This window comes from Punica granatum, chromosome 7 (genome assembly GCF_007655135.1).
Source record: "Punica granatum isolate Tunisia-2019 chromosome 7, ASM765513v2, whole genome shotgun sequence".
Taxonomy (NCBI): Eukaryota; Viridiplantae; Streptophyta; class Magnoliopsida; order Myrtales; family Lythraceae; genus Punica; species Punica granatum.
In genome coordinates, this window is record NC_045133.1 from 3,625,846 (window position 1) to 3,653,513 (window position 27,668).

General features: G+C 36.0%; 2 protein-coding genes across 2 annotated transcripts; one reads left to right on the forward strand and one right to left on the reverse strand.

The window, feature by feature from the left end:
• Nucleotides 1-6,389: 6,389 nt before the first annotated feature.
• LOC116213040 (methylecgonone reductase-like) lies at nucleotides 6,390-8,985 on the reverse strand. Its single transcript, XM_031547845.1, has 4 exons — nucleotides 8,593-8,985; nucleotides 7,586-7,826; nucleotides 6,930-7,109; nucleotides 6,390-6,696 (listed from the first exon to the last, which is right to left on the reverse strand). The coding sequence occupies exons 1-4, from the start codon at nucleotides 8,892-8,894 to the stop codon at nucleotides 6,466-6,468; spliced, it is 954 nt and encodes a 317-aa protein (XP_031403705.1). The 5' UTR covers nucleotides 8,895-8,985; the 3' UTR covers nucleotides 6,390-6,465.
• A 6,279-nt stretch (nucleotides 8,986-15,264) lies between these two features.
• On the forward strand, nucleotides 15,265-16,572 carry LOC116214957 (CASP-like protein 4D1). Its single transcript, XM_031550488.1, has 3 exons — nucleotides 15,265-15,620; nucleotides 15,876-16,011; nucleotides 16,143-16,572. The coding sequence occupies exons 1-3, from the start codon at nucleotides 15,469-15,471 to the stop codon at nucleotides 16,398-16,400; spliced, it is 546 nt and encodes a 181-aa protein (XP_031406348.1). The 5' UTR covers nucleotides 15,265-15,468; the 3' UTR covers nucleotides 16,401-16,572.
• The last annotated feature ends 11,096 nt before the right edge of the window (nucleotides 16,573-27,668 follow it).

The following is a 27,668-nucleotide window of genomic DNA, read 5'->3' on the forward strand; positions in this document are numbered from 1 at the left end:
GCGGATTTTTATTCAGTACAAATTCCCCAGGAGTCTCATAAAATCATGTCAAATGTCCAAACTGAACTCCAAAATTAACACCGTTAATTCCTGCTCGTGTTGAGGACTAGGGTGCGATGAGTTCGCAGGTGGTTAGGTGGCTTTGCACACAACATCAGTATTGTTACTTCCATCACAGCTGAACTCTGGGAGGTTAAATCCTGTCATAAATGGGCTTTTGGCAATTAGGTGTGGAAACTCATTTTGGAGATCGACTCAAAGGTGGTCGTGAATTTACTTCGCTCGAATCGGGATGGCGGGGGTAGTAATGCGGCCTTGGCAAGAGATATTTGTGGTTTAATTGCTTGTGAAAATCAATTTAAGATAATTTACTTTTAAACAATGACGTGTTATTATAGCGCGCTCGTTCTTGAAACTTGTTAGGATCACAAAATCTGGATCCAAACCACGAGTGATTCACATGTGTTTTGTCGATAAGGAGACTTGATTCAAAGCCCATGTTTAGTCATGAATACCTACACAAATGGGAGATCGGGGTGGTCCCCGATTTCCTTCTCCGACGCTTAAATCAAAGTGGGCAATCAATATGCAAAAAAATAATGAATTATTGATCAACCATAGACACATGTAAAGTGCATGTATTTATAGATGGTTTGGATATAGATTACGTTGCCATCATGATGAGATATTCGGTATATTTCAATATCTTATACCTTGATATATTAGGAAGCGTATCCCGTAGTTATAGAAAATTTCCTATTATAATTCATACTGACAGGCCCTCGCGAGTGGGCCTCGCTGGGGCGCTTGACATGTCTTGCGAATGACTGGATTGGGCCTCGTTCGGGGCTGGGTCTTTCGAGCCGCATTGGGTAGGAGCCTGAAATCCCGTTCCCAACAAATTTTTTTAATATTATGTCGAAAAATAAGGGTGTAACTTTTTTCAGATAATTTCTAAAAAATGACTTATAGTTTGGAAAAAGCCGAACGTTGTATTGTATAGCGTGATTTTTTGGTTTTTTAACTCCTTTTTCTTGACCGAAAGGAAAAACTTTCTTTTTCTAGTGGATACGATATAGAATACAATAATGATGAGACATGATATAATTAATAAATTGTGCTTTATGTGAACCAATTATACCTCTAGTCGAGTGGTTTGAAATTCACAGACAACATCTCACTAGGAATAATGAACTGGCTTAGAAATAGAGATAATGCCCATAAAATAGGCCCAGTGAGCCACCCAGGTCGAAAGCCCACACTTGCGGACAAAGCCCGGCCATTGATTATAGTTAGATGTTTTCCCTTGAGAAGGAATTGACTAACACCTCTCTCTTACCGAAAAAACTAACACCTTTTTCATTTTAGTAGATCCTCATCCAATCTCTATTTTATTCTCTCTCTGTTTTTTTTCTTTTTTTCCTCGGTTCTCATTTTAGCCGATAACTGCGGCCATTGTTATCAGAACCGGACCGGACCGGCCGGTTCGACCGGTCGGACCGGAAACCGGCACCAAGTCCGGTCCGGTTCGCCTAAAAACCGAAATGGCAGCTTTGAACCGCCGGACCCATTGAACCGGCCGGTTTTAAGCAAAATTTCATTAAACCGGCCGGTTCTATGGGTTTTTATGGGTTTCTTATTTAATGTAAAAATTGGTTGGTTGTGTAAGGATTTGAACTCATGACCTCTTGCTTTTCATATTAGCATACTACCAACCAAGCCACCACCACTTTTTTGTTCTTTTAACTCTACTTTTAAGTACTTATTAAAATAAAATATTTATTTTGAAGTAAGAAATATTAAATATAGATACTTTCTTATACTATTGTTATATTTCTTTAAAATCATCATACTTTTATCTTAATTATCATAATTTTTTTAATAATATGAATATTTATTTTATTTTAAATAAACGAGCGGTCCGACCCATCGAACCCCCGGTTGGACCCATAAACCCATGACCCCGTACCCCTTCCGGTTCATCATCCGGTCCGGTTCTGATAACACTGACTGCGGCACTCATCATCATCATCGGCACCACCACAACCATTGCGCACGGAGAGCCAAACGTTCCGGTCGATGTGAGCTCTAGGGCGTAGAGGTAGTTGCATTATTAGTTTCTCGAAAAAAAAAACTTTTTTTGTTCAATAGCTCAGAAAAAAGTACTTTTTGTATGATCATGGACTAGGAACTTTTGAATTTAAAACATTATTTAAGAATTTAATGTATCCCGTTTGACATTATGTCTTTACACTTTAAAATGCGTGTAAACTTTTCTATCAAAAAAAAGCATGTAGACTTCCATATATATATTCTGAACCTCCTTTTCTCCCTTTTTTTATTTTAGGAGTTTTGCAGGGAGAAATCCTCAAGGATAGAGATAGAGATAGAGATAGAGAGAAGACTAGTTTTTTTTTTTTGGGTTAAAAACAATATCGCATGAATTGTCTATATCGTCCTCCAATTTTCCACGTATATCTAGATCTAGATATATATTTTTGAAAAGAAGTTCTATAGAAGGCAATCTAAACATAAATTTTATTCATCAAATTATGTTTCAAACTGGCAAATATCATAATAGATAGTTCATCGTGATCTCAATTTCAAATTTCTTTCTTACCTATAAAACACTAAATATATACATGCATCTCTCTCTATATATATATACCAGTCGGTAGAGCACGAACGTCAGAGAATATCGTACGTGCTCGATTTTTATGCTTCTTTTTAGTTTTATTATATATATTATATGTGAATTCTGAAATTTTATAAATCACAATTTACCGTCATTAAGACTATATATTAGATATATATGCATGATACGGTAAAAAATGTTTTTTTTTAAAATTTTTGTAGATACAATAACAAATCATGTCTATAAAAAATATAATCAGATTCATTTTTTGAAAAGAAAATATGATAATAGATCCTTAGAAATACAAATATGATCTATTTTTATATAAGATCCTACACAATTTAATATACATAATAATTTAAATGACTCGCGGGTTAACGATACCATATAAAATATATAATACATCATATTTATAACATGTTATACATAATATTTATATCTATATTAATATATTTTGTGAATCATATACATCTATACCCTACATGTTTAGAAAATAAAAATATATAAACAAGATAGTTTGTTTGGGAGTGCAATATAGGACGTTCAATAAGGGGTTTTTCCTTTTTTTTTTTAGGGCAGAAATAATATTATATATGTAAACCAACATTTGAGTTGGTTTTTCCTTATTAAGCATAAAAAACATTTAGATTGATTTTGACGATTGTAAATAGGATTTTCCCCAACATATTAAGATGTGCTTCTAAAAATTGAAAATGTAATATCATAAATCTATCAGAAAGACTGAAAAGGGGAAAAATTGTTGAGGGCATTATAATTTTTTTCCTTTCAAATTTTGGTTTTTAAATTGTGCGGGGGATTATTCAAATATCATCTCCTTTGCTGTTCCGCCCGCCTCGGGCGTATCATGACTGTGACTATGCGAAATTCTATTATGAATCTTGACACCATATCTTTACATTTGAATCCGAATGGTGATTAGTTTATCTATTAAAAAGAAAAAAAAAAAAAGAATTCGGATGGTGATAGGGATCTGACGCAATCCAACGATCCCGATCTCTGAATCACCGCGACAATGTGTCATTCTAAAAAGACCCGAACGATATTAGGCCGCGTCATAAGCTCTCCTACAAATGATATTCGCCCCCAGTAACTATTAGCCCAAACATTATACTTTGGAATTTCATTATGAAGAAAGAACTTAATGATTGAAAAGTTATTTTATATATTTGCTGAATCGCTCAGCCGGGGCCCCTTTTTTATCATATTTGCAACAGTGCCTCTCAATTTTTACGCGATTTACAAATCAATCCCATTTGGTTTTGGGATAAGCAAAGAGAGAAGAGAAAGGGGGACTAAGGTGAGGAAGGCAGCGGTGGCCCCCAACGCTGGCAACCGCAGTCCTAATTGAGATTACTAGCGATATCAGCGATTATCGACAACTTTTCTTGAGCAATGGCGATTGAAATTGGGGCCATCACTGCTTGCAATCAGCCCTCTTTCTCTCTCTCTTCAAAAATTTGAGAGAGAGAGGGATGATTGAGAGCAGCAACGGCCCCGACCTTGGCCATTATTGTTTGGACGAGGTGGCCGGCGACCTTGGCCATTATTGTTTGGACGAGGTGGCCGGCAGCCTTTGACAGGCTGACGATCTTAATTATGGTGGTCCCTTCCCTGCAAATTTCAATCCTGACTTTTTATTAAATACAAAAAAGAAAAAACATTTTGTAGCCATTATATATCTGAAATTTCAAATAATATAAAACTTTTAACATTTCTCTCACCAAACAAAATTAACTTCAACACTTATTTTACTTTAGACCAGTGTTATCAGAACCGGACCGGACATCGAACCGGCCGAGGTATGGGGTCACGGGTTTATGGGTTCAACCGGGGTTCGATGGGTCGGACCGCATATTTAATTAAAAAATAAATAAATATTTATTATTTAAAAATAATAATATAAAAATTAGAAATATATTTGAGGAACCTTTCCTCAGTACATTATACATTTCTTTAGCTGTTTCTTTTCTTTTTCTTCCTCCTTAGTTCCTCCTTCCTGAATCAGTCATGTTTCTTTTTTTCTCTTTATCCCTCTCTTCTTTCCGTAATGTCCGCATTGGAAACAGACTGACACCATAAATCATGACAATCATATGCAGGGGGTCAAAAGTGCTGCCAGCGGAGATAGTGAAGCATCCCTCAGAAGGTATGTATTTACCTTTGTTGTTAGATTTAGTTTTTCTGCTTCTGGGGATAACCGAATATTTATGAAGCTTAAGTATATCATCCGGAATAGTCTATGCCTCTATGTTCAGCATTTTCCACTCTTTCTTCAGGCAAGAAGAAGACCGCTCAGAAAAAGGAAGCCAACAATCCACTTCAAACACGAACGACAACTGCAACATTAATGAGCTGCTGGCTGAGCTGAAAGTGTTCAAAGAAAGGAACAAACTCATGGAGAAATAGCTGAAAGATATGGAAGAGAGATACTCGGAGATTAGTCTCAGATTTGCCGAGGTAGATTAGTCTCACCGTGAGAGGCAACAGCTTGTGATGACCGTGCGGAATCTCAAGAATAGCATGAAAAGCTGAGGAAAAGCAAAAGGAAGCATTTTGATTACGCATGTGCCAGAAAATGTGGTATAAAAGCCATTTCTTGTATACCAAAATGATATTCTTTGGAATGGAAAAATTAATAATTATTCGTTCTTCTTCTATCGGAGCATTAGAGAAGTTCAGAAACTGGCGCTGCTTTTCAAAACAATCAACTCATATTAGCGAGCAATTATGTGTTGGCGATGTGATAAAGCATCATGCGAATTGCTTTAGCCGTTTTGCATCTCAGTCGGGGTCTGTAGTTGGTATTACTTACAAAGCATTTTCTGGTAGGGTCAGCTGCATAGAATAAGTTCATACTATTAACTAAAACCGGTAAATATATGTGCGTGCTATCCTCTCGGTATAGCCATATCGTATTCTAGCAAAACAAAAGCAGTAAAACACTGTTACGAAAAAGGCAAATCGAATCCACGGCATCATCAGCAACAGTTAACCAGGATTAAGACTGATTATATTCTACTTGCAACAACCCAATCACCAAAGACAATAAATCAAGACCAGCTGATGAACTCCACCATCACCTCAGCAACTACCCAATCTTCAGTCAAATTTTTCAGCCTTACTTTTAGCAAACATTGCAACACAATCAATTAGAACATTAACCCTGCAAATCAATTACTCAAAACGGATCAGAGAAAGAGTGCCGATTACCTTTGTTAACTGTGGTCCTCTGATCTGAAGAAGCGGCGATGAAGACTATGGAGGGGGTCAAGTACTTTGCAGAATCGAAGATCGAAGAGAATCGAAGATCGAAGAGGATCGAAGGAAGATGCAGAATCGAAGATCGAAGAGGATCGAAGGAAGATCGATAGGAAGATCGACACTGACGAGAACAAGGAAGATCGAAGAGGATCGCCGACTAGGGTTTTCACCTTCAGACTTCAGCTTTCGATTTTTTCTTCGATTCAATCCTTCTCTGTTCAGTTTGGGCGACTGAACACCGAATTTGGTTTCGGGCTCGGGTCGGGAGATCCGGATTTCACTTAAAAATCGTGAACCCATCAACCGGCCGGTTCGAATGGGTTTGATGGGTTTGTTTAAAAACCGGCCGGTTTTCTAGGTTCACCGGTTTTTTATGCAATTTCGGTTTTTTAGGTAACCGGACCGGACACAGGTCCGGTTTCCGGTCCGACCGGTCGAACCGCCCGGGCCGGTCCGAGTCTGATAACACTGCTTTAGACTAAAAAATTCAGCACATATAATTAAATTGAAAGAGATCAGTTATAAGGCTGCGTAAAATGCTAGTTCAGTTATTCCCATAGTTCATCAAACGACTTGTAACCGGGCCCACTCTCACTCTTATTGACGAACATGTCCCCAGGATATCCTTGGCATGGTGGGATCTGCCTGATCTTCTCCAACTCATCCTCTGTCAGTCCTTTTTCCCATTCGAGGATCCTAAGGTTGTCTTTCATCCTCTCCTTATTGAAGCTCTTCACTATCACACTCGAGCCTTGTTCGTACACCCACCTCAACGCCACCTGCTCGACACCCCGTGTTAGGATATTAAACACAAGTGACAGCCACTTATAACAATATGTAGAATTATCAGTCTCAATAATCTTCTTCTGGCGAGATCAAGATATATTCTACGTTATTTATTGAAACTGGTCTTCAGTTCACTACAGGCTCAATATGCCGGCTTCAATCTCGATTTGATAGACCGAGTATATGAGCAAACGTAATATATGAGATTTAGATTATAGTCTATTACCTGAGCCACAGTGGTTCCCCAGGCATCGGCGATGTCCTTAAGGATGGGACTGTCCATGACGGCCATGGAACCCCAGCGGGCTCCGTTAGCTGCTAAGGGAGACCATGCACTCACATGTATCCCTTTCTCCCTGCAGTACTCTCTTAGCTTCTCTTGCTTCCACGCGACATGCATCTCCACCTGTATAGTCATTATCGGATTAAGACCGCATAAGATCAATCACGGAGCTTGCTCCTTGCTGCCCGCTCCGGTACATAAATCCCAAGCCTATAATCGTGATGGCAATAGTAAATCTGTCATTTCAACAATCAATATCTCATAACATATGAGGGTCGGAATACAATACATAGGGTTTGACGATGCTAGTATAAGTAAGTTACTTGTATTTTTTCAGGTAAATTACTTATAATCTCAAGTAATTTACTTATTTGCTTAGTTCACTTGAATAATAAGTAGATTACTCAAAGTTTTTCAAATAAATACATATATATGTGCATTTTAAGTGTATGTACCACAGAATTTCCGTCATCTGAAGACGAGTTTCACAGAAATTCATTGATCCCCACACAATGCCATCTCTCGAGCCATATATGCACGGCACCTATGCGTAATTATGTACTTGGCGTGGGATTCATAACATTAATCAATCATAGTACCTGATTGACAGCAGGGGGTATGGAGCAGAATTGGAGGATTTGGGAGAGCTTCTTGGGACCAAAGTTGCTGACCCCAATAGACTTGGACAGGCCCAGCTTGGAGCACTCTTCCATGGCTTCCCATGTGCCCTTTACATCGAAGTCGAGCAGGCTTTCCTTTGTGATGTTGAAGCCCTCCGTCTCCTTCAGCCTCACTGGCCAGTGGATTAGATACAAATCCACATACTCTAGCCCCAACCTCCTATTTTGAAAAAAAAAAAAAACTTTTAAATATTTTAACTATACATCAATTTTTTTCCCCACTTATATATAAGGAAGGCATATCAGCGTAGCTAATAGGGGATAGAAGAAGTGAATAAACTATGGCTAATTTCATTGGTGAGAAGCGGTCTAGAGTGGGGTGTAATTACACTAAACCCATCCTCTCATTCTCTGAGCATGTAATTAATACATATATTGAGATTGAAGGTGTACTGCAGTGCAACGACATGCTCCCTTGAAACCAAGCAATTTTGAATTCGATTTTAGCTGGTGGGACTATCCCATATATCCTTTTATTTACCTTGACCGTTCCCTTGACTAGGCCAGTGAATAATCCTTATGTTCACAAAATTAATACGCAAATTATTGAGTTGCCACAGACTAACATTTCGATCGAGGGGCAGGCAGGGATTCGTGCGTTTTTTTCGTTATCAAGAAAACGACTTTTGTGGTAGTTCTCGCATGATGACATGGACATAGATAAGAACAAGGTAATGCTAGGTCCACAATAATTCATATGGTTATAAAAAAAAAAACAAATAATGATGTATAATTGGCATTGGAAATAGTATATTACGGGCATGCATGCATGTCAAAAAGTTTGGATGAGCTTTTCAGTCGATTTTAGAATTTCAGGTTTCAAATGAGTCTTAATATCGGCAGGAAACATCAAATATAATATTGAAACCTCGAAAAGAAGGGCCACGCCGGCCAGTGAACGAGAGTACGTGATGTGATTTCTTTACTTTAGAGTCTCCCTCAGCGCGGGGAGAACAAGAGCTGGATCAGCGTCGGTGCACCACAGCTTGGACGTGATGAAAACCTCATTGCGGCTCCTGATGAGCCTCCGCTTAAGGGCCTCTGTTATAGCACGACCGAGGGACTCCTCGGAGCCATAGATTGCAGCAGTGTCGAAGTGGCGGTAACCCACCTCAATGGCCTCGACGAGGATGGCTGTTAGGGCCTCAGGAGGCGGCAGAGGCATCGCCACAGTGCCTAGCCCGATGAGCGGCATCTTGTGGCCGGAACTAAGGGCCACCTCGGCCATGGGTCTTGTCGATGCTCCCACCTCTCCCGTGGACTGCTTAATGGGAGAGAGGAGATTAAGAACCTGGCTGGCGTTTAGCTAAAGAAAAAAAAGTGGAGATGATTTATACTGTGGACAAGGGGCATTCTTGGAAATGAAGAAATGCTCACTTTTTCTTTTTCTTTTTTTTTTTCACTAAAAAAATGAAGAAGAGGAATTTTCTTGGAAATGAAGAAATGCTCAATATATATGGAATTTCTCCAAAATGAATTTTCTAAACTAAAGAGCCCTAGAGAGTGTTTTCATGACCTATATGTCTCTCCAATAATGGAATTAGAACGCTAACACAATAGATGTGATCTCCGAGAAATAGGAAATGAAGTGGTGGGGATTAAAATAGAACCTCTATGCATAATGCGACCGATTTACATGTGTTTTTAAAGACACTTACGTCCCACGTATCCAAGAATGAAATCGGATGAACATTCCATCTTTATACTCTATTTCATCATTTAGTCACTTATGTGAGTTGGAAATGATATTCTCTCGTAGTAACATACTTTATTCAATTTGATAGGATGAGAATTCCCTCAGAAGTGATAAGTAACGGTCATTCTTTCATTTCAACTTTTTTTTTTGCGCAATTATCATATATTTTCTTTTGTATTCGTATGGCTAAAAATATATATAGAATGATGTTTCGATAAATAATTCTAATGTTTTCTATAAAAAAAAAGTTAATAATATGAGTGTCATATATCATGTTCAACAAAAAGATCATTTTCTCGCAATACCATTACATTTTATTCAATAAGATTCATTTCATATTATTTCATTTAATTTCTGCTTATCAAATATGATCTTAAATTTTGCTTAGCAAATCCGCAAATATTGAAGTGGGTGGTGGAGAAAGAAATTGACCTAAATTTGATAAATCAATAGAAAGTCCTCGTAAGTTGGTAAATTATGGCAGACAAATGCCTCCCTTATCGATGGATAAACTTTTACTCGATTCAATCATTTCGTTTCCTGTCATCCATGATCATAGTTATAATTTTTATTGATGGAAGTACTGATACAATAGAAAAAAAAATAAAAAAATTCAGGCAGTTCAAGACAAACCACCCTTGTACAATACATACCTAACAAGGCACGTTATAAGGCGTCCCTCTCGAAGATAAATGGCATTTTAATTACTATTTCCCGTTGGTCCATTAACCCTTGTTGTGTTGATCTAATTTGTTGGCCAAGGCAAGAGTTTTTTTAGAAGGTATAGATACCAGCTGCCTACATAATATTTCTTTTCTAATTATAAGGAAGGATTATGAATCTAATTGCAATGAAATAAAAATCTAATAACGAGAATCGAATATAATCCCATCACAGTAATCAAATTTGAAAACTCTAAATTATTAGGTGAGACCGCATGTCACTTGACTCGGACTCACCCTCGTTTTCATCTGTAGCACATCGGAAATTCCAGAATGTTTTATAGAAGAAGGGACCAGATGTCTTGGTTAGTGCAACTTCATGCATTGGCTCAGCCTGTTCAAGGCATTTACAACTGATTGTTGAAACCTTTTCCAGAAAAAACGAAAGAAGTCATGATTCATTTTTCACTTGAAGTAAAATTTTGAAGAAAATAAGTATAATATAGTTACTCATTTAAAAAAAATACAATATAGTTGCACACAGTTTCACGCTTAACAACAAAATGTTTTAGATTTGACTTTTATTAGAGAGATTTCGTTTGTAATTAAATTAAATAAATATATTTTCCCCTTTTATATATAGTAGATAGGTGGAAATTAGAAGAGGCTTTTCTTTTGTTATCAGACACCAAGAAGGACTTAAATACTATTTATTTGGATAAGATCAATTTATTGGGGTTCCCAGAAGCGGTGGTAAGCTCTTTTTTTTTTTTTTTTTAAATCCATGATACTGTTTTTTTTTCCGATTATTTGGAAGCCTATTTAATCTTCTAAGAGAAGGAAAAATCGATCAGGGTAAGTGTAATAATATCACTGCACTAGACCATTTCTTTTCTCCTAATTAGAAACTCATGGTGAGACTATGAAAGTTCACATGTTGTATAAGAGATCTAGCTTTCATAGGTCATAACTAATTAAAGAAAAGAAAAGGGAATACCTAGGCCATAAATGTTCAATTATTTTCTTTGCATATATTATTTTCTGTTTAATTTAAAAAAATCTACGATTTTAGTAAGAAATAGAATAATATTGTTATATCCTCCTAATAATTAACTAAACAATTCTCTTAAATCAAAATCAAGCTCACAAGGGTATGAGTTATAATTTATCCAATTGTAAAGTACTATTCAATAAATGAGATTGAAATTTTGAATTAGGAGAATTTGTACGTGGTGATATTTTAGCGATTCCCTGAAAAAACAATGATAAGAATTAATTCAAGACCTTTCAATTTTATGTCAAAATCAAGTGTGCCATTATACTCAATCCTCACTTTCTTCTATTTTTTATTTTGCTTCTTCCTTCTTTGTAATATTTTCGGTGTATACCATGGTTTCCGAAAGCCCATTAGCCCCGAATAAACTAGTTCAAGCCGAGTTGGACCACTAAAGAGTAACATGCTCGCAGTATGAATTTTTTCCATTCACAAGACTCAAATCCGAGACCTTACTTAAAGTAAACAAGTGCAAAACTGTTTGAATCAACTCACGTTGGTTTTCTTTAGGTAATATTTAATTTTTCCTTCTTTGATTGTGTGGTGATGATCTCCCACATACTTTACCTATTTGGATACCTCAGCCTATCGTACGGATCATGAAGGTGACTTGGAAATGTTAGTAGTAGGGGTGATCGGTTCCGAGTACCCTGAATTTTTCACGATATCCGAATCTTACACTATAAAGGACAGGGTCCAAGATTTTGAAACCGGACCCTTCCCTGTTGAATCATGGAACCAGAACCTATCCGGAACCTATATTATACCACAGGTTCCGAGTACCCTGTTGGAACCCGTAAATTTTTTTCTCTGGCTAAATAAAATAACAAATATCACATACATAATCAGTAATCATGCCAAATAAAATATCAACAAAGATTTATATTAATTCATAATAACAAAAAAATAATATGTCTCATCAATCCATCGACAAAATTAAACATCCATAATACGATCTCACATAACAAAGTGCCTTTGTTTTGATTCATTAGAAGAGACAATAACTTTACTCTTTCATCTTTTTTTTAATAAATAACCGGTTCCGGGTACCCTGTAGGCAGGAACTGGAACCGGAACCGATTTTCACCGGTTCCTGATTTTAATACCCGGAACTTACCTTATTTTCAATATGAGCTACCCGTACCTTATCTTAACGGGTAGGTTCCGACCGGTTCCGGGTATACCCGGTACCTGTGCACACCCCTAGTTAGTAGGCCATATATTTTGCTTTCATTTGCCGGAAGCTTATGTCATTTTGCAATTCTATGGCAAAGAAGCTCAACCGGTTTCGACTGCGTATATAACTAGCATTGTCTTACACACTTTGTCGTGAAGGCGTAAATATTTGCTCAATACCCCACCAGTGAACGGATGGCATCCGTAAATAATCATCAATAAGAAAAAAGGATATACCAGTATATACACGTAGTTCCAAAGATATGTAACTTGTAAAGTGCGGCTGGGATAGCTCAACAGGTATTGTCCGATACTGGTCACCATGTTGCAATATTTTAGTTTTGTTTAAGATATAGCCGAGTTATCTGGTCCATAAACTATACATTTTTTGCCAACTATTCAGAAAAAAAAGGGGAAAAAAAAGACTCCAAGTTTTCTTGTATACTAGCTTTCTTTGTCATGTGCGTTGCATGAGTTTATGTTCATATATCTATATCATTTTTATTGTAAGTGTTTACTTTTTTGAACATGAAATTTCTTATAAAAAAAATAATTTTCAACTTTTAATTCAAATATTCAAATAATAATCTTCAAATTTTTTAATAAAACTTATTACAATAATAATTTCTATTTCAATTTATATGCATCACATTTTAAAATTATCTGTTAATAAAAAGTTATCACATATATCAAGTTTTGTAAATATAATATAATTTTATTATTTAAAAAATTATTTATAACATCCCTATCTTTAAATCTTATTTTTTATTTATTATCAGTTAATAGCGTTTTGTTATAAATTTCTTTTCTTTATAAGATCATGATATTTTTAAAAATTCTATATTTTTTGTGGTGTTTATATCATTTGGTGTTTTATATATATTTTCATTTTTAACAGGCACATATACATACATACATACATACATACATATATATATATATATATCCTTTCTTATAACAACTACTCTGATTTTTGTAACTTATTTGCTATTTAATGTACAATAAAATATGTTCAAAATTAATAATATTTAGACTAACTTTAAATGGTTTGATAAGCATTTTTCAACCAATGGTCTTAATGCATTATATATTTATCTAATCGATCAATGTATAATATGCATATTTTTATAGATATTTACACAAAATCGATTACGTATTTTTAAATACAAAATTTAATGACATTATTATTTCAAATATATATTTTTTATTTTTTATATTACCATAAATTCATATTTACAATAATTTTGACATTATAATAATAGAAATTAGTTAAAATATATTTGCATTCTAACACAGTATAATGTGCTCAAACTTAATTTGAAGTTTTATGCAGTAATCATTTAATAAAATTAGGCTAGTTTTTAATGGTTTGACAAATATTTTCCAACTAATGGCCTCAATGCATTATATATTTATCTAATAATTGTATAACATACATATCTTAATAGATATTTACAAAACAAATTGGTTAAGTATTTTTTATGTACAAAATTTGATGACAATATTAATTTTTTATATTACCGTAATTTCATATATTACAATAATTTTACCCTTAAACCAATAGAAATTAGGTTAACATCTAATTGAATAATTAATTGTTAGTATACTTAATTGTCACTTATTTTTTAAATTAGGCATTCTCTAATAAGTCAAGAAAATATTGGGTTTACACTTTACATAATTGGGTTTGACCTGATTAAATCAATTCTCTTAATTTTTTATATTTTTTTCTTTTAATGAGAGAGCATTTATTACAATAGCATACAATTTTACTTATACATATGGATATGGATATGTCCTTACTTCATTGAAGTAGGAGTTATTAATTCAAGTAATTAGATTTTACAATTAATAGAGCATATAATTAATTAATTATAATTAGTAAGTACTAAAAGATAAAAACCGCATCGAATCAAAAGAAGGTATAATGCAGTGACCTCGCTTTCGCCTGATAACTAAGAGGTACCGGATATGATGCTTAATTGGATTATCAGTCCGTACCGTTTTATTAGTTATGTTAGGATTTTTATTTTATCTAGATCCATGAGCCTACTTTACAGGAAAAAAAAAAGTAAATCACGTCATTTATGACCCTGATATAACCGTGTCCGTGCTGATATTTGCTGAGACTTAATTGGCATGCTATGTGACAAACATGACATCCATAAAACCATTTTTATCCTCAATTTTGAATTGTCCAAAACCTTTATTATTTTTTCTAAAGTGCCACATTTTTTTTGGCTTTGGTCCTACCATCCTTTTTTTTCCTTCAAAATTTTTTTTTCCATAAAAAATATATTCCAAAATTAATGAAAATATAAAAAATAATAAAAATATATTTAAATAAAAAATTAAGTGGAGATTAGAGGGGCGGGTGGGAGCCTCGTAGGAGGCCACATACCCTTCCCTCTCCGAGATGTCGGAGGGTAATAAATGCGCTTATTATGTCTGGCTAATGATTCTTTCATAGCTATGAGTGTACGGTTTTGCTAGCATGGCTCCGTGTTATGGGGACACGGCTTCGCCAGCGTTAGATGCATGTGGACTCCACAGCTCACTAAACATTTAATGGTGGGGGGATTCCGTGTCATGGGACACATAATCATGCTAGAATTTTCCTACGAATGTAATATGAGCATATGAATGAAAATATTATCTTAAAAATATCTTCTCACGGCTACTGAGAACGAAACAAACCAGATGATTTTATTTCTCGATCTTTCTGTCTTGCTAGTAAGAAACCAAGGTCGAAAATACTGGGAACCAAAAAATCTTTCAACCTAAAATTGGTTCTTCCTCGGCCGATGCCTGAGCACTCAATGCGGACGGACTGTCTATATTCGTTATCAATATTTCTATGGAGTTCAAATCCAGCTTGACCAAGAAATCGCAATCCGGACGTCGCCTCGGCTTATTTTCACATTACATCAATTGATCCCATCGGTTTAGTTTGTCATATATATATGTCGTTTGCAATTTTAGCCGCTGAACAATGTTGGTTCGTCAAGAAACTCTATCAGGCCCACCGGTTCCCTAGCATTTGCTCCTAAACAACAACATGGAAGAGTCTGAAAAAAACTTGACAATATCGAGGAGACGTCAAGCCCCTTGTTGACACTATATAAGACTTCTCCAAAGAGACCAAACGGGTCTTCATCATAAGAATTACCCGAGCAAGATAAAGAATAGAAATAGTAGATTTGATCAGAACAAAATGGCGAGTGCTTGGGCTACGGCGATCTCGATGCTGATGCTTAGGGTCTTGGCAACCATGTTTCTGGCTGCTTCGATGGCCCTGATGATCACGAACAAGTACACGGACAGTAACGGGACTAAAACAACCTTCAAGGATATCATCGCATACAGGTATAAAATTCCCCTCTAAAATTATACATGGTCACGTTTATTATTCATGTTGTTCACAGATCGAGGGACGGTGAACTCAAAAGTAGTTTAAGCTAAATTACACTTATAATTGAGGACGGGGCGTACTGCCATGGAAAAGGTCTTTTTAAGTCATTTGATATGAGCTTCACGGACGTGGTTCTCAATGCATGAAGTAGAAGTAGCTATATGATGTGATCAAATGAACAACATCCCGAACGCGACACGTAAATGCAGGTATGTGCTCGCAACTGCGGCTAGTGGAATAGCTTATGGATTGCTGCAGCTGCCATTTGCAGTATACTATGCTTACACCGAGAAGAGACTCCTACTCAAGGATTACATGCCGGAGTTCGACTTCTACGGTGACAAGGTCAGTCTCTCTCCGTCCCAATGATATACATTAAAACCGGAGAAATGTACAGATAGATCAAATTGGAATTAAACTTCCTCATGGTTTCCTAGCTATTTCCGTGGAAATTTATTGGATCTTAATTTCTACAGATTATCAGTTACTTCCTGGCCTCGGGAGTTGGCGCGGGATTCGCAGTGAGCTTCGAGCTCAAGAGATATGTCGACAGATTCTTTTTCTTCAGGGGCTTGCTGCAGCTCGCGGAGGAGGATAAATCGAAGGCGGATAAGTTCCTCGACCGGGGAAGCATAGCGACTGGCCTAATTGCGGGAGGATTCCTCTGCATGGCTGTTGTTTCGGTCCTCTCGTCCATGAACCGCACCCTGCGCAGCAGAGGATTCTTCAAGTAATCGGAATCCCTCCGGTTGATCGATCAGACGGCTGTAATTAGTCTTTGAAATTCGAAAAGAAATTATTTTTGGTTTTAGGTTTTTAGGATTTTTAAGGTTATTCGTTTGGTATGTTTCACGCAGTATAATAATTTGTAGTTCCTCAAGGAAAAAAAGGAGCATATATCTCTAAGTGATTCTCCAATTACATCTTTTTCCTTGAACCTAAGTCGAAATGATTTTGAACTAATCGCTCAAGCCCGCGCATCGGAACAGTTATCGTTTGCAGCCGTTGGTGGCACAATGCACTTATGGAGAACTGCATGATCCGTGTTTAATCACATGGGTACTGGTGATCCCACATGAGGTAAAACATCTCGAAGGAAAAGAAAATTTCGACATCAAGTAACTTCTGTAAAAGATATAAAAAGTATGTTATACCTCGAGCCAAGTATCAAGCCGATTCTCCCAAATGAGGATTAAATATCTCTATGGTTTTACTGGAAAAAAAAAATTCTGCTGAAATATATGCGACTAAATAAACGCCGATTCCGAGTTAGGAATCTTCTCGGCATTTGAGCACACTTATTAGACAACGTCGTGAAACTGACCTGTCCTATAGAACCTCAGAAACTGGTTTTAGGGTGAATGCTATCTTAGACGAATGGATTTGTTCCCAAAAGGGATGTGAATCCTTCATTTTTTCTTTCAATGTATACTTTGGTATCGGAAAACCTAGTAAGTCCCGACTAACAGTCGAGTCGGTCTATTAAAGAGTAAAACTCTCTTATCTTAAATTTTCATTCACAAAATTCAAATATAAAACCTTATTTAAGAGAAACAAGTGTTGAACCACTTGAATCAATCCGCGTTAATATTCTATGTCGAACTTATAAATCCCATTTTCCGATGTTTTTGTTGTGTGAATCCCGAGGTATTATTTATGAGACGCGCTCAATGTCACCAATAGAGACATCCTTATATTAGATAATATTTGGGTTCAGTCAACTGAAAATTCAGTTATCCCAAGTACAAAACATTTACTCTTGTGTTGTACAAAAAGTTTTTGTACAAAATCTAAAACTCTTGTACAATAGTAAATGTTTTATACTTGAGCAGTCGATTAAATATTCAGTGATTGGTCCCAAGAATTTCCCCCTTATATTTGTTTCCGGATCTGATTGAAAAATCACTTAGCAGAAAACGTGGGATCTAAATGGACATACACTTATACCTTAATGTATGACGATGATACTTATCTGCCAATATTCTAACCCCAGAAGTTATTATTATTGCACATTTTTAACATTTAGTGCAATTTTCTTCGCGAAAATGACTATCTCTATATCTTATTGGATACGCTTATTGATTTGTATTTCATCGTGGACAGTCGAATAAGCCAAACCCTAGACGCCTTCAGTCTAACTAAGAATGGACAACAAAGGGACTCTCGACGATGGCTCTGAGACGGAATATGCGACTCTATCCTGGATATTCCTACCCGAAAATGACATCGCTTCCACCATCTAAATTTACTTGACATAAACAAGAGAAACATCACTCTTTATCAACGTGCCTAGCTAGTGTGTGGTTAGAGTATAAAAAGGGCTTATCTCTTACTTCTAACAGCAACAAAATTCGGCTAGACCCCACATAAAATGGCCTGCCAGAAAGCCATAGTGCTCTCGATGTTGATACTTAGGTCTGTCGCCTTCGTGCTGCTAGCTGCTTCCCACATTGTAATGGCCATCGACAGCTTCATGAACAGTGTCGGGAAAAAGCAGGATTTCAGTGTCATCATCTCGTATAGATAGATATCGATACGTACCGTGATTTGGAAAAGAATCATGTTCAACTTGTCCATTTTCGATGCACAGATTCATGCTGGCTACCGTGGTCGGTGGATGGCATACAGCTGGTGCAACTGCCTCTATACGTCTGCAAACAGGAAAGGATATCAAGAAGTGGGTTTTGGCAACACTTCGATTTGTACGGGGATAAGGTCCTAATATACATATACATGTTTATTGTACTATGTTTTTCCTGCCACATTTATTTCAATGCTCATGGCAGGTTAAATTAATCGGTTAAGCATTCAGGTTACAAGCATCTTTCTGGCCATGGGGTTCAGTGCGGGTCTTGTGATTGGATTTGAGCTGAAACGGTTCACCACCCTTTGAAGTTCAGTACTTCTATCAACAAATGAATCCGAATTGCAGAGATTCGTTGACGAGGGGAACGTTGCCACAAGTCTACTGTTCCTCGGTTTCTTTTGCGCATTCATCGCTTCAGTTCTCTCGTCCATTGAAATGGTGTCGGAGTCATCGGGAGACGATTATACTTGTGGGGCAAGTCCAGCGGGAATCCGTAGACCCTTGTGCCTTTGGCAAGTTGATGTACTAACTTGGATTATAATCAACCAAGGTCATTAATCCCGTGAGCACCATTAATCACGCATAGATGTCCCATGATCAAAATTACATTAGTTGCTGTACGCTAAGATTGTAACTGAGTAAGCTCGTATAATCTTGATAAGTGTTGGAGATATCTCGCATTAAACTCGAAAGACCTGAAGAATCGAAGACCCAGTAGGCAACGACGAGATTGGTCGAAAAGATGAATGGGCTATATATTTCCTATTTTCTAGGGATTTCGTTGTATCTTTTGAACATTTGAAGAGTGAAACATTCCTATGAGATATTAGGGATATTTCTAAGATATCTTTAAATTATTTAAAAAGAAAATATCTATATAATATTCCAGAGGGATTTATGATATCTTTGAGATATGAGAGGTCTGTATCTATATATAAGAAGTGAGTCTTGTACTCAAGCGTACAATGTTGCAAAGGACGGTGAGTGTTGGGTGAGATCTTTCGGGAATTCTCTCGAGAATATTTTCTCTGTAACTCTAGGATTTTAGAGTGAGAAAGGCGAGAGAATTGAGAAGTCGGGAAAGATTCGTCTCGGTGAGGTTCGGGTCGGTAAGAGAGCTTGGAAAACACGAGTGATATCTCGGTTGTAATATTCGATTTTTCGATCTAGTAGATACTCTTGTTCTATCCATGGATGTTTCCATCAGTTTGAGAATTTTACCACATATATTTGGTGTCGTTATTTTTCGATTTCTCATGATTCTAATCTCGTTTGAACGTCTTTTGAATAACAATAAGAAAGCTCATCGTATGTTCATAAAATAGTTTATTTAAAATTATCGTGCTTTTATCTCCAATCTGGAATCCTTCCATTCGTTTCATCACTTCGGACCAAATGTCACCTAAAGCGAAGTTATAACCTTTCCACGTTAATACTATCAGATCTTGATTTAATCTACCACGGTGACTTGAATTGCGAATCCTAGGCCCATGGGCGTAGTGGGCTTTAGTCAAAATCAACAAGGCCCGTCTGAGCCAGAGCCCCTAGAAAAATAAAGCCACTGATTAATGAATTTTTCCACAGAAAAGAAGGCTGCTTATTTTTTGTTCCCCCGGTGTACCACCCTATTACTTCGGATATTCAAAGAACCCGACTAATTAATATTCAAGATGGGTCAGCTCATCAAGGGGAAGATTCTCCAAATCGTTGATTTTTTGCGTTCATAAAATTTAAATCCAAGACCTCGCTGATTAATGTGTCAAACTATCTAAATTAATCCAATAAATTAATCCACATTGGTAGATACTTAGGTACTTAAAATCATAGTCGTTATTTTTATTTTAAATCCTCGTTCTGCATAAGTTTTACATGCCATAATTTTATCTCCATCTATTCTAGATTTTCAATGATACCACGTAATATTCTCAATCTGAGAATAATTCTCATTTAAGCATCCATGAAACTGCTTTTATGGGTTACGAAGCCCTGAACGATTGTACACTACTGACAGCTTAATTTTTCTAATTGCACCTGGCCACGTTGTTTGAAATTGAGGACCTCCCCACATGAATAATTATCCATAGCAGGCCGTCCACTCTATTTCTCTTGGTCGCTTTCGCCGAGGAATCTTTTGGATATAATTTCGTAACTTATCCAAAATTATATCGACATGGAGAACCAAAAGCAATATCTATATGATCACAAATTTTCAACTACGTATTGTCCGAAAGAAGATCATGGCGCGGCACTTTGTCTCTGTAAAAGTGTCTCTTGGGGTTCTTATGTTTCGAGAAATGATCCCTTAAAAAGGTTCACATTGGATAGAGATGCTAATTAAGCTGATGGTTGGCAGCTGTAAAAATTGGTATCACTTGGCTAATATTTGCTTACGTGAAATGAAGGCCACAAGATGAATATATGATTGCACGTTGGTGTATTCCTTTTGGAAAAGCAGAGGTGACTTTTCTTTTCATCTTTTAAAGATTTTGATGCTATTTTGACTTTTTTGGAGTCACACAGTAAGGCAAACTTCTCTCTTTTTGGATTTATGAAAAAAGATGAGTGTGTCTCCCCCTCACTCCTCACATGGTTTGTTTTCTCCTTTGAGTACTTATCCCCTAACCCAACACCCACTTTTCTTTGGAAAATTCCAAGGCCTCTGATGGATATTAAAAGATGCCCTAACTAAGGACACCACCCCCATTTCATCATTAGGGTTTGTGGGGTTTATCATCTTTTTAACACTTTCCTAACACATCAATGCATGCATCTCATGACCACTTGTGACGCAACCAGTTTCATGCTCTAGATGTGTTTGTCGTACGGTTTTAATTTAACCAGAATAGCTTGCAGGAGGAGTGCTGAATTATCGAACCCGGCATTTGTTTTGGATTTCATTTCATTTCATTTCAAATGATTGTGTTGAGTGAACTGGTTTCGAAGTGAAATGAAATGATGAATTAGATCCTTCCTATAGATCCTTCCTAGCAAAGCTAGCATATGTCAATTTCTCCAGGAAGCTTTTTCGTTGTAAATAAGACCCCTTTATTTCACCTTTATTCGTGCCATAGTGTGTGACATGTTACCACTTCGCTAGAGCTTTTCTTTTTGGTCACTTTTTGTTTGTTTTCCTAATCCTAAGGTTGCTTCACAGCCAGAGAATTCGATTCAAGGCTCTTTTTTTTTTTTTTTGCATTTTCTCTAACAAGACAATGACATACTCGCAACAAGGAAACCAAGATCTTGCCGATTAACAAAAGATAGGCGGAAGAAGGGGGGGAAAAAAAAGGAAAAGAGGAAAACAATATGACAAGAGGAGGGATAGGTTTCATCTTATTATGCATCTCGGAATTTTTAACGGAATCGGGGAAGAAATACTCATTGGGTTCCTCTTACAGCTCTATAAATGATTAGTTACAAGACCCTTCTAACTTTTATTTGTCAAGTGGCACATAGCTGTTATAACATCCGTTTTAAATACTATGTAAGTTTATCGGTGCCCAGTGTGATTGGAACAGAGCATTGCATGAGATCGAATGTATGATAGATTACATGAATGCACCTGATGTAGTTAATTAATATAGCATGTGTCATTTTTAAACTTTTGGAAGAATCGAGAAGATGTTTGAATGCAGTTCCCCGTCACTTCATTTTTCAAGCAAAAATGATCTATGGAGTATCATATATATGTACAAGCATGTGGGTATATATATATATACACAAGCTAGTTCAATCCATACATATACACATATCTGAGGAGGATTCCTAGCGCCTAGAGGAGGAAGGAAAACATAAAGTTGACAGATAATAAGCTTCAAAGCGCGATGCCGACAGAGATGAAAAGCAATATCGTTTAAGGGTGCTGCACATGTAATCGCGGGCTTCTATTTTCACCGAGATTTTAATATAGTATATTAATACGAATATATATGTTAGTTCAATCATTTTGTCATCGGAATCATTCAACAGTTGAGCTCGATAAGTTTCGTATCTGATCGAGATCGAAAGATGCTTTTTATTCGGGAAGGGTTTTGTCTTTCATGTGTGGGATGATCCCACCACTGTAGGAGTGAAGTGATGGAAGCACATGGAAGACTGACTAAGAGAGGAGTGTTCTTCCCAGAAAAAAAAGGTTACGCATCAGAAACCAAAAAGATAATAAAGAGGAAAAAAGGGAACAGCAAAGAAGATAGAAAGGAGAGAAGAAAAAGAAAATAAAAGGAAATAATTGATTGATAAAAGGAAAGAACAGCCCACACCTCCCTTGTCTCGGGTAGATTCATAATCCATTAATATCATCCATATTTTTTTTGGACTGATAATGAGATTTTATTAGTTGAGAGTAATCTCTATTCAAGTATGTACTTGGCACTAGTCACGAGTCGTGGTGCTATAAGTGCATTTTGAATTCCTGAATGGTAGGTAATAAGATCTGCTCACGCGGAGCGCAATTTGTCAACTGTACCATATTTTATGGTTTTGTATTTCTTTTCTCCTTTTAAATTCTCATTGATGATTTTACATTTTCCTGATTAGGGAGAAGTGAAGGGATCATAAAATTTGTAGAGGGAAAGGGTGAAGAAAGGAATCACACAAAACAATAGGAAGGACAACTGAAGCAACTTCCACTAGGAAGAGAAATGGAGTAAAAGGTTGCTTTTCCCTTTGAGAAGTGACAAACCTTTTGGAAAGAACCCTCTGGAATTCTATTATTGTCTTTCTCTTTTTTGACAGTTTGGCTTCATCTCCATTAAGGTTGAATGCAAAACAATATTTGGGATCCAAACTTGATGATATAATGATAAATTGTAGTATTTATATGTAATTCTTATGATAGTTTATTATACTTTTTATCATTCATCACGCATACAGGGAAGGCAATAGGTATGTAGACAGATTTGCGGACAAGGCTCGACACAAACCATTCGGAATTCATAAACTTAGTTGTTATCAACTTGAGCTCGATAGTCTGCCCTTTGCAGATAATTGTAGGGTTGCCTTTTCCCCTTTTTGTCCTCTATAACTCTTTAATTTAGTTAATTTTATTGGCTTTCGTCCCGGACTTTAACCCCAAAAAAAAAAATCCAACCCGATATGATCATTATCATCATGATTATAACCGACGTATGAAGGATGGGTGTATGTGAATATCGACCTATATCAATATATGTGAATAAATCAAATATGACCAGATATGATCATTACAACCGACCTATATCAATGTATAGGTAAGTATGTGAATATCAAATATATGCGGTTACTCTGTGTGTGTGTGTATATATATGCGCGCACACACACACACACACATATATATATATATGATGAAACCAATAAATTATTGAATTGTATGATATATCATGTTCGTGATGAGCCGATTGCTTTTGTCTTTTAATACGTAAACACGAAAGTGATATGGAATTTCTGGATTTGTCTCGATCCATCATTGGGATATATACTTCAGGATCAAGGCAAGGAAAATTTTGTTGCCATAAGAGTTGACAATATGAGGAGATGTGTTCATTGTTGAGCAAATGGCTTCGACCAGAGCATTTTAACTTATTTCCAAGAGAGAACCATACTATCATATTCAGACAAAATGTGCATAGATGAATTATATGATTCATGATGGACATGAAAGGGAGCCCACACTTTCCCATATATAGTTGAGAGACACCAAAGTATGTGATCGAATTCTTTTCTCTATTTATTTGCACCATTTATATGAACAGAAATTATAATATTCATTCAATTGAAATGGTCTAATAAATTATCTTATTATTTATAAGATATTGGAAATATATATTTGCTCGGGCCGAGTTAAAATGTCTGATGCATCTCATATAAGATGTAATATTCAACTTAAGGTAAAGTACGTTTTATTCGAAATATCGGAATAAAATTCTACCTGAAAATGTAAAGGAAAATTCTGCAGTACTATTGGGGAAGGCTCCTGCCCTCTCCTCTTGTCGTTGGAACACTCACGCTCTCCCTCCACACAAGGCAGATGGTAGGGAGAGATCTAACGACGTTGGCGACAGAGCTCAATCCAACACGGTGGAGAATCCCAAATATACCGATGATCGATGTTATTTAAAGATACCGGCCGAAGTCACTGAACAGAATGCTGGTGGGTGAAAATGTTTGGTAACATGTGGGAACAACCACTCGAATATCTTTCTAGTTCTCTGACTAGGTTGAAGTACGAAAATGACAAGCGAAACTTCACGAAATGGATGTCCGACGAGAATAATACTTAGGCCCATGTTTTGTCACGAAAGAGAAAATTGCGACATTATTTCGTCATTTACTGTTTTTTTTTTGGGTGAAAATCATTTACTTTATTTTCATTTTGAATATATGTTTCATTTTTATCCATTTTTAGTCTTTTCTGCCAAAACAAACAACTTTTTCGTATTATCAAATTCATCTTAAAAAGGAATTCATATCTTTTCTTAATCTGCTTTTATGTGTGCTTTTATCGCAAAAGTACACCGAAAATTTCCAAAACAACATGTGCTCTATAAACTTTAGATCGTGTCTCTGCCTATCTTTCCAAGTTTTTCGATGACCTGTGTTGCTACAACTTCTATATCGATATGTACATACTACATGCATGCAAAAGTATGAAACCGAGTAAATTCGGTAGGAGAGCGGGATGAAGTCATGCCAGCCTAAACGCAAACCCATATTTGATTATGCAATATTGATCACATTATAATTTATGTTGTATTTAATTAATATTATGCATTTGTGGAAAAACTAATATATCTCACTGAAGGCTTATTGGAATCAAGCTCGGCCCGACCCGAACTCTATCGACCCGAGAGCCGCTGGTCAGCCTACGTGATGCTGACACCTGACAGCTGGACAAAACTGTCCTGGTGGATCCACTGCAGCCAGCATCAAGCTAGCTGATTATACGTCCATGGAAGTGGAAGAACTAAATGAGAATTGATTATTGCGCGTATGTACATAGGGATTTAATTTAACCATAAGTTAATTCATCGGAACGGACATCATGTTGTTATATGTCGCCGAACCGAACTCACTTGAACTCCAGGTCTTCTCTGTCCACTTTGATATAGAGAAGATCAACACTTACAATAGCTCATGTCAATCGGCATAGAGGATTTCTATAGCTATCTTTCCCCGATATATATGAGAGCTAGACTTCATAGAACACAAAACATCTTTTAAAGTAATAACCGATGACCGTCGAGAGAAAACGGATGGTGCATGCGCAAAGCAGCTAATACCTTGATGACGAAAGTGATAATTTCAAAACACCAATCGAGTGAGCAGATCAAAAGCCTTCGCGGTAGCTGTGTCTTTATTAGGCAATGCTATATATGATTGGTATGGACAACTAAATTTGTGATGATGATCAGCCAACATAGTAATTGCCTGATGTGGTCTTGCCTCTCATATATGATAAACCTGAAGTCCTTCATCATGCTAGCATCAATGGTCTTCTTAGGATCCGGCGGGGTCAATAAAATCATAAAGTACTATAAACATCAGTTGTCTTCAACCCAAGACGACATTATATATCACATTATTATTATTTTTCAGTAAATTAGATTATGAGAGACATTGCTCTCGTAATTTCGAGAGATCGAGTATTAAAGGTTATTTTCTCTCCCAATAAGTGCACTTCCCAGAATTCGAACTTTTGTTCCCCTTCTTACGGGGATTGAAGTTACTTACTACTCAACTAATACTTTGTTAGTTATATCACATGATATTTGCCCATAAACACCCTTTAAGATAATCTTTTATGATTTTTTTTCTATTTGCATATTTATATATATTCGGCACCCACAGCTGGTGAACCTTCCAAATTTATCTGCCAATTGCCTTCGTGATTAGTCATGAGAAAACATAATTTGAGGAAGGGGAAGGATGTCATGTATGCGTATATCTCTCTATCTTCACACATATACATGTGTTACGTATATGTTTCCAAAAATATAATTTCGCTAAACTCTGTAGCACACACAAAAAAAAAACTCACTGATCTCGCTTTTATTTCATAAATTATCCTTAAACTCTAATTAATTGTAACCATTAGATTTTCGATAAAATAGTCATTTTATTAAGTAAATTGCAACTCCACTATTTACCTAAAAAGAAAATCCAACCCCACTTCCCAGTTTTTCTCTTGCCCCGGTTCTCTTTCCTATCTCTTTCTCCTCTCCCTTTCTTAAATGTACATCTAAGTCCTTTTTCCTTTTAAATTTGATCATAAATATTTATCATAGTCTACAAATTTTATTTTATTTATTATAAAAGCGTTTCAACTTTTACTGGGAATTAGAGATCATATGAAATGAAAATACACGATAAATTACAACAACGGATTCTTTCGAAATTTTTAAAATAATCCGCGGCATGCATATGTTTGATATATATTTATTGGAAGAGCTTTGTTTTAAGTATGCCAATAATTCAGCCAAATTAATATAATTTGTATGAAAAGGACTCACAAAATGTGATAGTGTACCTAATTTTTTTTTAAAAAAAATTAATTTTTTGCTCAAAGCTAAGTACCGGTACTATTTATTATTAGTGTTTAAATATATGTACTGGTACTAATAATTAGGTACCTAATTATTAGTGTTTAAATAAGAAACATATAATCCACAAAATATAGATATATATATATATATATAAAAGCTGGCCAAAAACAAAAGAAATATATAATACGGACTCTAAATTTTGGTATACAAAAGAAAGTTCTCGTTTAATATGATATCTTGCCACAGTAACACATTTTGTACTTTGAGTTCAAATGTTTAATACTTTTACTACTTGTGATTAGTATGAGTGTTTATTATTTTTACTTTCAGATCAATTATTTAGCATTTCAGTTCAAGTATTTAGTATTTTATATAATTTATCATAAGTAGTAAAAATAATAAACACTTAAACTGAAGCATTAAATAATTGAATCAAAATATCAAATGTTTCACTTTAATAAGGAGGGAATTTCCTAAACAAAAATATATGAAGTTTTAATTACGTTTTCGCCGTGCCGAATATAAAATTGATAATGTGCACCGTTGTCTTTGGGGGGTGGACGTTATGATTACTGCACAAGCTTTTCAAAGACCAAAGTGGATGAGAAAGAAAATATCGTAAGATACGTCCTGTAATAGTAATACACATTGTGGCACGTGCCTATCGTGAAGAATCTATCTTTTTATTATATTTATATATGTATAAATTATAGAAATTAATTGATTAAATTATTAATTAACTACGTAAATGTTCTTTTTGTAACGAATGTGTTTGGACTTTGCCCAGATTCTCACAATCTTGTGAACACATTGCAATCTCACAGTACATGTCAATTAGACCACACAGGTTGTGCGAATTGTTCAATAATTAAGGAGTATTTTTATTTATGATTTAA